This window comes from Furipterus horrens, unplaced genomic scaffold (assembly GCF_987537825.1).
Source record: "Furipterus horrens unplaced genomic scaffold, mFurHor1.1.pri manual_scaffold_7, whole genome shotgun sequence".
In the NCBI taxonomy this organism is placed as follows: domain Eukaryota; kingdom Metazoa; phylum Chordata; class Mammalia; order Chiroptera; family Furipteridae; genus Furipterus; species Furipterus horrens.
This window is the reverse complement of record NW_028327177.1, coordinates 38,889,627-38,901,976: the sequence shown is the minus strand read 5'-3', so window position 1 is coordinate 38,901,976 and position 12,350 is coordinate 38,889,627. Positions and strand designations below refer to the sequence as shown.

General features: G+C 36.9%; 1 protein-coding gene across 2 annotated transcripts in view; it reads right to left on the bottom strand.

Moving 5' to 3' along the window:
- Positions 1–11,181, bottom strand: part of MYBL1 (MYB proto-oncogene like 1) — a 33,936-nt gene extending 22,755 nt beyond the window's left edge. For both annotated transcript variants that reach the window (XM_090283617.1, XM_090283618.1), the window contains exons 1-3: positions 10,928–11,181; positions 2,385–2,490; positions 1,985–2,056 (exon numbers count right to left, since the gene is read on the bottom strand). In XM_090283617.1, the coding sequence (XP_090139743.1) occupies positions 1,985–2,056; positions 2,385–2,490; positions 10,928–10,947 (198 nt within the window). In that variant the 5' untranslated portion in view covers positions 10,948–11,181. The remainder of the gene's footprint in view (positions 1–1,984; positions 2,057–2,384; positions 2,491–10,927) is intronic.
- Between the last annotated feature and the right edge of the window lie 1,169 nt (positions 11,182–12,350).

Genomic DNA, 12,350 nt, shown 5'->3' with positions numbered 1-12,350 from the left:
GAACATCGAGGTAGTACTCCTTATTAATTGTTCGGCCTGGAGGGGCTTTCTCACAATGGGAAACACCTTCCAAATTAAAAAAAAACATAGTTAACATGGTCTTGATCTTGCTGCAACTTTGCCACACCTTCTTCGGGAGTGGAAAACCAGGCAACTTCCACTGGGACAACTGGGCCTTCGCTTCCGAATCATAGCCAAAGACCCACGATTCATCTCCAGTTAAAACCTTCTTGAAGAAATCTGGTTCACTGGTAGTGGTTTGAATCAAGTCATTAGCAACTGTAGCACAATGTTTCTTCTCTGGTAGCAGAAGCCGCAGATCAAATTTTGGAATGACATGTTTCACGCCAAGATCCTGCATCAACATCTCGGACACAGTAGTTTTTGGAACCCTCAGATCAGTTTCTAGTTCTCGCACTGTCAGTCACTGATCTTTGTTGACTGCAGACTGTACATGTTCAACATTCTCAGGTGCTCTGCTTGTTGCAAGCCTTCTAGAACATGGATCACTTTCAACAGATTCTTGACCATCTTTGAAGCATTTGTGCTACACTTTTATTTGCTCTGCACTCACTGCATTGTCCCTGAAAGCCTTCTGAATCATCTGAATAGTTTCCATGGAGGAATGTTCAAGCTTAATGCAAAATTTGATGCAGATGTGTTGCTCTGCTCACTCAGTCATTTTGAATGTGATGGCCACACAGTACACATGCTCACTCAACGGCGTCTACTGCCCCTACTGACTAGTATAGTGAAGTTGTTATTATTCACACATGTACATTCCAGTCCACTCTCCTTGGCTGCCAGGATACATTGATGTTGCACAAACCATTCTCATTATTTTAACAATGGTTGGACTTTTTCTGGACAGACCTCATACACAAGTATAGATAATTTAGAGGAATATAAAGGGATAATAGATACAAATGCTTTGTTTACCAATAGCTCTTTGTGCCTAGTGGACTTCAAATTATTTTTATTCAAATTGAACTTCATTTTTGGCTTCTGTACATTGATGCTGATCCATTTTAAGGCTATCACTTTCTTCAAAACAATCAGGTTGTTCCTGTATGTTCTTGCAGCATTTCTGTTTACTTTATTTGCTGTTATACCATTGAAGTTACACTGATAAATCTAATGTAAATAACTTTTTGGATTTGGCTTCCATTATTGAATATCTGCTAAATGTCTGGAACTGTGCCAAACATCCTATATGTTATTTCTAATTCTCACAAAAATACCACAAAACCAGTACTACTATAGGAAAGCTGAAGATCAAAGAGGTTAAAATTCTTCTAAGCTGGTGGAGCTGACATTTGAACACAATTCACACTGACTCAAAAGATTATTTTCTTTCCAGTATTTGATCTCAATTTTAAGGTTATATAAAAGGTATCATGACAATATAAAAAGAACATAGGTAGCATGGTTTCTGAAGCTCAAAGTAGCCAGTCAATACAAAAATTAAAATATAAATATTTTGCCTCACTACCTTCAGAATAGTAAGGAGTACATAAGTCATATACATGAAAATACTTTGTAAATTATAAAATTACACGCTAATAAAAGTATGTAAATAGTAATATGATGAACAGTTTTTCTAAAAAAATCAGTTTACACTTTAAAATGTAAGCATTTTATGGCAAACTTTTCAATACTTTTCTGATTTCATTAAGTAGCTATCAAATATTCGACATATTTAACTTCTCTCAAAATATTTTAACAGTTATCAGCAATTATTTATAAAGCCCTACCCAAACCGCGTATCATTTTTGTTTTAGATTAGTCATCATTTTAGGACCTGTGTAAACTACTTGAAAATCAGACTTTCTAAGCCATTGGCAACTACAGGAGAGCCAGAATGAGATGTTTTTAGGAAGGAAAACTAAATCTAAAATAATATAGACACATTTTTAGAAAACAGCAAATTTAACCCAATTACCTAAATCATCCATTATATGTAGAAATATAATGTTTCACTTACCTGAAGATGACTGGCAATTAGACTCCAATCATCAGTTCCATGTTGTTCAACCAGCTTCTTTAACTTATCATCCTATTAAATGTTAAAGGTATGAATATTAGAAAGCTTTCCCCCACCCTATTCTTCTACCCCTGAATATAGATAATCCTCTAATTCTTTTATGTCATATCTAGCGGCCATTTTTAAAAAAACTGAAACCACTACGATACAAGTTCTCCCATTTACTATACTGTTTCTGTCGATCTCAACATCAATCTACTATTTATGTCTCTAGTTGAAGAAAAATAATATGTGTTAGTTGATGGATAACTTTTCTTGTTTTGTTTTTAAATATTTTTCATATCTGTAATAGCATTAATAAAGACGGGTATGAAATGAGTAAACCTTATCAGATAATCACCTCATCTCTTGTCCATTTTACTCTGTTCCAGAGTTTCTTCAATCCTTTTTGTTGTGGAACTTCATAATCATGATCAGCATACTGAAGGTCATCATCCTCATCCTCACTTAAAAAAGCACAGTTGTAAAATAATGAATTTTATTTAAATTTTTAAATTCAATCAATAAACAGGTATGACTGAAGAAGCCACTCAGACTAAGAGGCATATATTATATAAAAATAAGGATCTATAGTTATTATTTACACCAGAGATGAAGGTGGCTATGCCACCAGGGTCCAAGTGGTAACCTTTATGTCATGCTAAGGAGTTTAACCTTTATTCTTTATTTGACCTTTATCCTAAATAATTAAAGGACTTTAAGGAGTGAAAGATAAATATCTTGTATTTCAGTGTTGCTGGCAGGAGTGTGGAGAAATGAAGGAAGAACAATTAGTAATATTTTACAATAACCTAAGTAAGAAATTATTAAGGCCTGACAATGGCAATGGTAAAATACAAACACAGCCAGTTAAAAGGCACAAGGGAAGAAATGATTCATTAATAATACCAATAACAGAAGTTAAATTATGTAGAAATAACTTATGTACAAGTTCAAAGTATAGTAAAAACAAAACACTATCTTGACACACAAAAGACTTGAAGAAATGGAAAAATATGCAGGCTATATTCCTGGCTAGGAAAACAGTATTCCTGATGTGCATTGTCCCTAAATTAATATCAAAATATGCTGCAGAGAAACAATAAAACAGAATGGCAATGGCACATGAACAGATACACAGATCAATAAAACAGAATAGAACATTCAGAAAAAATCAAGACCCATTTGGGAATTTGATAAATTGTAACAGTAATGTATCAAATCAATGTGGTAAAGATGGACTTTTCAATAAATGTCAAGATATTATGTAGCTATTTAAAAAAATAAAAATTAAGTCCTACTTTAAAATAAAAAATTCAGATGAAGCAAATATTTCACATTTTAAAAAAATCATAATAGTATTATTTTTAATATTGTTGAGTAGAAGAGATCTAAATATGACAAAAATCAAGAAATGATTAAAGAACTGACTAAAGTAATGAAAATGGCAATGGAAAGAAGCACATGAAACAGATATTAAACAAGAAGGAATAAAAAGATTTTACAACTAATGAATATGAGAGACATGGGATGACTCTAAAATTTCCAGCTTTGGGAGCATAAATAGAGCAATTCACTCAACTAAGGAACAGAGAAGGAGAAACCAAACTTTGGGAGAGAGAAGGTAATGGGGAGAGTAAGCAGTTTTGTACTAGCTGATTTCAAGGCACTTAAGAACTATATGAGAAATATACATGTAGATATATATATAGAACAGCCCTGTACAAAGAAGTATAATGTAAGTCACATATATAATTTCCTAGAAGCCACATAGAACAGCACTGTACAAAGAAGTATAATGCAAGCCACATATGTAACTACCTAGAAGCCACATTAAAAAAAAGAAAAACACAGGAGAAATTAATTTTAATAATAAACATTACTTAACCCAATTATTAAAAATGTATCGTTTCAACATAGGATCAACATAATCATAAAATGTTTTACATTCCTTTCTTTCTTACTAAAGTCTTCAAAATCTGGTGTGTATTTTATAGTTACAGTGCATCTCAACTCAGACTAGCTGCATTACAAAGGCTCCACATAGCCACTCCTACTGTGCAGACCAGATCCAGAAGGCAACTGGGCACGTGGATTTTCATGGATCTTCAGGTAAGAAGTCAAAGGTAGACACACAGTGCTGGCAATCACCAACATACAGAGAACAATTAAAGCCATGAGAACAAGAAGCCCCAGAAAGAAGGCAGGTCTTTATGATAAACTGAATTAGGGAATTTTGAGTAGCCAGGGGACTAAAGTCATCAGCATCTGAAACTAACATAAACTAATCTTTATTTAAACGTCCTCAGTACCAGACATTGTGATAGTCTATAAAATTTCTCTCCTAAAATCCCACAACTCTAAGAGGGGATTATTATTATTATGCCCATTTTACTGAATAGAAAACTTAGAAGAGTATAACTTCTTGTCCACAGTTACACCAAATATAATATGGCTGAATTCCAAAACTAACCACCTAACCACTAAATATACCATACTGGAAAAATAGGTAAGAAGATACCAAAAAGCCGGAGCATTCCAAAGATAAACCTCAAGTACATTTTGAAATCAGAGCAGAGTTCTAGTTCTAACTTACCTACTCCCTTTCTATTTGTGAACATATTAGCCTTTCAGGGCTTTAGTTTACCTGTTTGTAAAATGAAGATAATACCACCTATCTTATAGTGCTTCTTTAACGATAAATGAAAAAATGTATAAACACCTTATATAGCGTGATATAGAGGTGGCTCAATATTATTATTATGATTGCCTAACAATATTCAAATTATTTTGCTTTACTAGATTCAATTTCCCAAAAATTCATTCTGATTTCAAATAGTAGAAGTCTGGTGATTTGTTTAACCTTACTATAATACTCAAGAACATGTAGGTAGTTCCTAATTTTACATATAGTTTCAATTTTACAAAAACTACAAATAAAGGCTTAGCTTTAATATATACTGTCTACAAATCCCTTGTAGAACTTCTCATTTCCCTTGATTTGTTAATTTCATAGGACAAAAATTCTTCACATCTGACCAAGCAAGACACCAAGATCCCCTATTCCCCTACCTAGGGTAGACCCACAGTGTGTTTCTTTAGTTCAACACACTTCAATATCCCATGCTTTCTCCCTAAAGCCAATGTCTATTTGTAACAATAATCTGCCAGTCCTACTTCCATATATGCTTGTTTCATTAAACTATGCCTAAAATAAAAACAAAAGTTTAGGTAAAGAAAATATTTGCTATTTGCAGCCATTTTCAGCTTTTAGAAATACTACCCGATTAGCAAAGTTTACAAATTGTTAAATTGGAGATGTTTCAGGATCCAATGACTTCATAAATTTTGAAGGTGACCACTATATCAGATAAAACACCATACTGAAATCTTTCTGTGCAATTTGTATATAACCATGGCATCTACCCTTCCTTTGTAATGCTCATTACACCTGCCAACCTTCCCAACTAAATAGTAAGTCCAGGAGTGCAAAGACCACACCTAATATGTTGATCTCTCAGCACCAAACACAGTATCTGCCACTATATATGTATGTGTAAAATTAATGAATCATCTTCCTTACTCTTTCACCTTTCCCAAGTGTTCTGACTTCCAGAAATACTTCACAAGTGGAATGAGAGAGAAAACATTTTTTTAACAGATGAAAATACCTCCAGGAGAAGGCAAAAGGCATTCCCATGTGTTAAAAAGGACTTTTAAAATCCAAATGCACCTCCAAGTGGTAGAATATATAAAGCAGAACCTGCTGAAACAAACATAAATATATATATATTCAGTACAGAAGTGTTTCTTCGGGGTGTCTACTAATGTTGCCACACACTCCTAGGACTGTCCCCAGCAACATTACTGCTTCTGCCATTGCAAACAGCCCTTAGCTGCACTTTTCACAGGTTTTTCTCTTCTTCCCTTCCCTCAGATCCCAACAGCTACCACAATAGCATTTTGAGATTGTTTTAAAAATTAGGGTATTTATAAATCAAAACAATTTTCTATTTTGGGACTGGACCATGTAAATGTTAAGTATTCACAAAAGTATCTACATCATATTTAATCTGCACAAAATTCACCTTAAGGTTCTTATCAAAATATTTTAAGTTAAGGATATGATCCAAAAATATTGAGTCAAAAGAGTAATATTCTGAAAACTTGTTCATTTTAACCTTAAAATTCTACCTTTTTTTTAAACTACATATTTGGTCTGTGAGAAATTTCTATTTCTACATGAGGTTTCATTCTATTTCTCATCAGCACGGTCATCAGTTTCAAGCAGTTACTATTCAGCTCAACCAATGTTCAGGAAGCTGGGTTTTTGAGTGGGTGATTGTGAGGATTAAAACAGAATTCTTAGAATCATCTCTCTACACTGGGACTTTCCTAGAGTCTATCTACCTAGCTAATTCTTAGTTTTAGCTCAAGTTATTTCTATATTATTTAACTAACTGTTGAAAAGATGATTTAACTCTTAAATGTGACAGAAAAAGACCCTAGAAACTCATCAACATACAACAGAAAGGTGGTCGAGAATAAGGGAAAGGATAAAACCCCACAAGAAACCTCACCAATATTCCAATTTTACCATCTAACAATGAAGAAGTTCCATTGCTCTATAATCTGCTCTATTTTTCTGATTTTTACACTATCTTTTAGCATTTCTGTTTTGTAGCAATCAATGCTGGTAAGATGTAGTAAATAAAATCAAATTCCTACTGTGTACATAAACCATTTCTAGCTTAGAGTGACTAGTCTAGAAGACAGCAAAAAAAAAAAAAAAAAAAAAGTGAAATTATATCTGCAGTCACAAAGCAAAACTGGAAGAGGAATTTGGTCTCAATCTTCATCCAGGCCTTGGTTTCCAGAGTCATTCTGTCAGTTTTCTTTTTTGAGTCAAAGAAAATATTTATGCTATAACTGTTAATAAATACCTAAGTACTGTATTCAAATGAAAAGGGTTTTGTCAATTATGAATGAACAAAGTGATTAGGGTGATTATGAAACAGCAAAGTGAAGCATACAGACACACACACACACAAATACTATGACTCATTAAGTAAGGAAGATGGTTAAGAGCAACTTCACATTGGGGTGTAAGCTAATAGGATGTGACAGTCATTTGTGAAATAATATACAAACTATTCACACTTGACAATACTAAAATAAAACACTTGGGAGAAGTTTGATTTTATATGCCACCAAGTAAACCACCTAAAAAAAAGTAAAATGAGGCAGCCAAAGGAAGATTTTGAGAGTTTAGAATTTATTTTTATTTGAAAACAAACTACTGGTTTGAAATTGAAAAACATCAGTAGTTGCATTAAATTTGCTCTAATATAAAATCACTTCAAATTGATCATATTTTAAATCACAAACTGAAGCAAGTCTGAAATTTTTATCATAATCAAAAATACAACTTTATTATACTGTTTTGGCAGAATAACAGTGTATTTTTTAAAGTCCAATTGACTTAAGTTATGAAAATTTACCAGGTTAATTTAATATAGTGAAATCAGGCCACCCAGTGGTAAATATGATGTACTGCATACATGGATATTTTCCCCCCAAATTTTACCTGCAAACTAGCATCATTATGGTGAAACAAATGTGACTTTTTTGGAATATTATTTATAGCAATACTGAAAAGAGTTATATATAGCTACCCATAAACAAAAACAAGGTGAAAACATTTCTATTTTATTTCATTAGTGTGGATATGTTTAAATGAGAAAAGAGTATTACAAAGTGTTCGAAATAGGATGTATATTAAATTAGAAGTTATCTTACAGACCATAAGATTCAAACCCATTACAATAACAGATTAAAAAAAAACATGGTATACACATTTTATTTGCTTTCCCAAAACAAAACTGCTAGCTCATGACAAAGCTGATTTAAAAAATTAGTTCTCATATTTCAATATTCTTTCACCCATAACATCCATTTTTGCTGGAGACAACAGAGTAAAGTTGCTTCCTACACACAGGTACCCCACTGCAAAACATCTTCTAACTCAATAGCTGGCTTTTCCCTTTTCAGCTTAGTGTACCCCACACAGGTCATCTCAAGTGAAAATACTGTACCTAAATCTGTTAACTACATAAATAGGCCTCTGTCTTCTAAATGACATTTTTTAAAGTTTATTTTTAAGGGTAGAACTGCCTTTAAAAACTAAAATTAATTAATAAACATGTTTAAAAATCAAATATGTGTTAATAACAGATATGCCCATTTTACTATTGCCTGCAAATTATGTCATTAAAACCCCCAGTGGGATCTAAAGCTATTTGAAGTCAAAACACTAAATGAGCCTTTCCTTTGTGTATATATAGATACAACTATCTTAATGATCAAAAGAGCCAACATCCTTCAGCAGTTTCACACCTGAGGTAACAGAATTTTACTTTTTTTTTTCAGATCATAGAGAAAAAAAGTGTATTATAGGATTTATGACTATTGTCTTATGCAAAACTTGTATACTGCAAAGTATAATTTTCACTCAGATACTTAAATGGTTGCTTAGAGGAAATTTTAAAGTGACTTAATTATTTCCTTTCTCTTTTAATTATAAATTATGTTCATATTTAATATTAAGATACTTAGCCAAAAGACCTGAGACTAGGCTTTGCCCAATTATTTGATTATTTCCATCAAAACATTTCACATTCTATTATCTTCCAAGATAAATAAGTCACATTTCCATATACAAGAACTATAATTTAGAACAGGAAACATTCAAGTATGAAGACCCTAAGAAAACAAACCATTCACAGATGATAATTTCTCACCTCATCCTCTATCTGAATACTCCCATAGGGAGTGCAACTTCACTATGTTTAATTACTCCAAACTTATGACTCTTTATATCATTCTACAATATATATTTAAATTAATTTATAGAGCAAACAAGGACTAAAAGTCAACAATATAATGTTTAGATTGCAAAACTCACAGTATTATCAATAAAAGAAAGCTTATACAGGAAAATTAATCATGAAATCATTTATTCTTAGTCTGTTATTATGAAGCATACACAAATTATGAAACAAACAAAACCAGTTGGAGAAGGCAGGGTTCTGATATTCAAGTATCCATGTTTAAACATAACTAAATGTTGATGACAGCATTTGCCAAGAAATTATTTTGAATAAGATTAACATCAGTACTGATAAGTAGATAATGCCACATGTTATATATAGTCAGTTGTCATTTTGCTTTATGAAGTTACTTTAAAAGTTTTGTATATTCCAAAAAGGCCTAAACCAGTACCTCAGTAATTATAATTACAGGAGCTTTTATTATCTATCTTTTCTGAAATTTAAGAGGTTAATTGGGTCCTTGACATTCTAGAGCAGTGATTCTACCTGCATGATTTTGCCCCCCAACAGACATTTGGTAATGTCTGAAGATCTTTGATTTTCAGGACTGGCTAAGTGGAGTGTTACTAGCATCAACTGTTTTTAGGCCAAGAATGTTGCTAACTATCTGACAAAGCACAGGTCAGCCCCCTTCCAAAACATCAATAGTGCCAAGGTTGAAAACCCTGTTCTAGAAATGTGGGTTTATATGTGTGTGTATGTACATTTGTTCCACCACAAGAGTTTGACCTATACTGTAGTTGCTATAAACTAATAAGCTAACAACGACTTAATTATATTTTATGCTGTTTTTTGCAAAAACATCTTACATACAGCAGATGCTTAATAAGTGAATAAAGCAACAAATATTGTGATTACCAATTTTTAACAGAAACCGGCAATGAATAAATTATGACACTAAATTTCCTTAAGAAATATATCTCGCCCTGACTAGTGTGGCTCAGTGGATGGAGTGCCAGCCTGCAAACCAAAGGGCTGCTAGTTTGATTCCCAGTCAGGGCACGTGCCTGGGTTGCTGGCCAGGACCCCGGTTGTGGGCGTGTGAGAGGCAACCACACATCGATGTTTTTCTCTCTCTTTCTCCCTCCCTTCCCCTCTCTCTAACAATAAATAAATATTTCTTTTAAAAGAAATATATGTCTAAGACTTTGAGGTTATGGATCTAAAAATAAAATCACTTGGAAATTGTGCCAAATTGCTTTTCAAGTTCATTGATAATGCAATTAAAAGACAACCTAGTTTTTTTTTATTTTTGTTTTTTTCCTAAGATTACTACATACAAAAATCAGAAACATAAAATCATCCTAGCAAGTTTTCCAACAACAAAAAAATGTGCCTAACCTCTGTGCAAACTTAGGTACTGTCAGAACCAACATGGATACTCAGAATACTAAGTGAATCAAACACATTGTTTTATTTGAAGATAAAGCTACTGGTAGTAACAGTGTGACAGCTTCCCAATAGAATATATATAGCTGAGAACATGAGTATGGTAATTACAGAAAATATCAAAAAGGTCCTCTCTCAACTATCCCTCAGCAGATTTTCCAAACCATTCAGGTAGCAAGGATGGCAGAGGTGTCCCCGCCCAGGTTTACCACGGAGTTCCCATTTTAACTGGTAGTGCTTCAGAGAAAGAGTCCCCCAGAACACCATTTTCAAGTGATCCTGGCAGGACACTACCACTTTTCTCTGCGTAGCGTAGTCCCCAAAGCGCACAGACTTACCTGGCAAGAAACTCCCCACCAAGAAGTGGCTGTAATTGTTTATGGAGTGAATCAACTCGAAGGAGCAACCTGGGCATCTATTACTTTCCGAGTCTTAAACACACTGGTCCCCAACTCTGCACACGTCACGGCTGCGCTCCGGCCGGCCGGGCCGAGGCGGCTACGGAGCAGCGGGAAGGGAAACCTCTGCCCTGGTCGGGGATGGTCTGGTGGGGAAGCAGCGGGAAAGAAAAGAGGATCTGGGCCAGACTGTGCCGACAGGCGAGGGCAAAAGGGATGTCACCCACCTGCGCGACCTCTTCGCCATCCTTCAAGTACCGCATAGGCGCGGGCTGGGCGGGGACGCAGTTCAGCCTCCTCCAACCTCGGGCGAACGCTCCTTTCCCCGGACCCTCCCGCCGATTCCCCGGTTCCCTCTCCGGGGCCACCAAGTGCGGAATGCGTCCCCAGCAGGACAAGATGAAGGGAAGGAGGGATGGATGGAGACCCGCCCCCAGCCCGCAGCACCGTTCCTAGCCCCGGTCCGGCCAGTTCAGGGATGCCCCCAACATGTCAGCAGGCACGCTCCCGCCCTCCACCGGCCCCTCCCGCCGACTCTCAGCTTCCTCGCCGCAGGCGCCGACCCCCGCCCTCTCCCCGCAGCTAGCAGCTCTGCAGGGCTCGCAGCCTCCTGCAGGGTTTTGTGCCCACCGCCGAATCTCGCGCCTAGCCTCGCTCAAGAGCCGCCGTTTGAATCTGCGCACGCGGCCCCGAACCTCATTGGTTGTGGCGGCCGCACGCGAGGGGGAGGGCGGGGTGGGGAGAGCGCGCGCGACTGAGGGCGGGGCTCGGGTGTTGGAAGCCGGGACTGGAACTCGCGGGACTCGGGAAGGAGCTGGGAGCCAGAGTGTAGGACTGCGGGTGGGGCTCTCTGGTTTAGCTGTGACAGGCCGCGGAGCGCGCGGAGTGCCGCACCTCGAGGAGGCGGGGCGCCGAGGGCGGCGCTGGGCCTGCCGGGAAAAGGAGTGCCGGCACCTTCCGAGGGACCGGTCTGAAAGCTGCGACCTTAGCTCAAACTCCGGGGGTCTGTGGATTGTGTCTTCCCGGGGGTATTGGGCGGGCTAGCTGGGGCATGTCCCTGCAACCTTCTTTTGGCCACAGCTCCTCAATTCTCGGATGTATCCAACCGCTGTAATAGGAGACGTGGTCTTTGGACGTGAGACAAATCTAACCATGAAATTTGGGCGGCCGTTACAGTTCAAGCAAAACTGTGAGCTATTTTTGTCCAGACGGCATAACTACTGGGGTGGCGAACACTCTGTGGCAGAAAACTGAATGTCGAATGAACAGGAGTGTGACAGGTGAAAAATAAGATTTTAGCTGGAGACATGTTTGGAACGGAAAAGGGAAATAATCCAGGTCCGCGGCAGGTTTCGAACTGGGGTAAATAACTGATGTGCCCGGGGAAGGAGCCCTGATCCAGGAGAACCGTGCTGGAAGTCGGGAGCAGGCTGGGGATTTCGCCTAGATAAAAGACACGGTGGTCCACAGTAGGAGAGACGGGAGGAGGAGGAACTGCTCCCGAGGAGCTTTTAACAGTTGCAACTACTTTAGAGGTTTCAAATCTAGTAACTACAAACTGCTCAATTCAAGGAGCGTTAAAGTAGATTAACTACAGTAACCATTAGAAATGGTAAAGGATCCAGATTTGCAAGGTAACATGCTGTACTG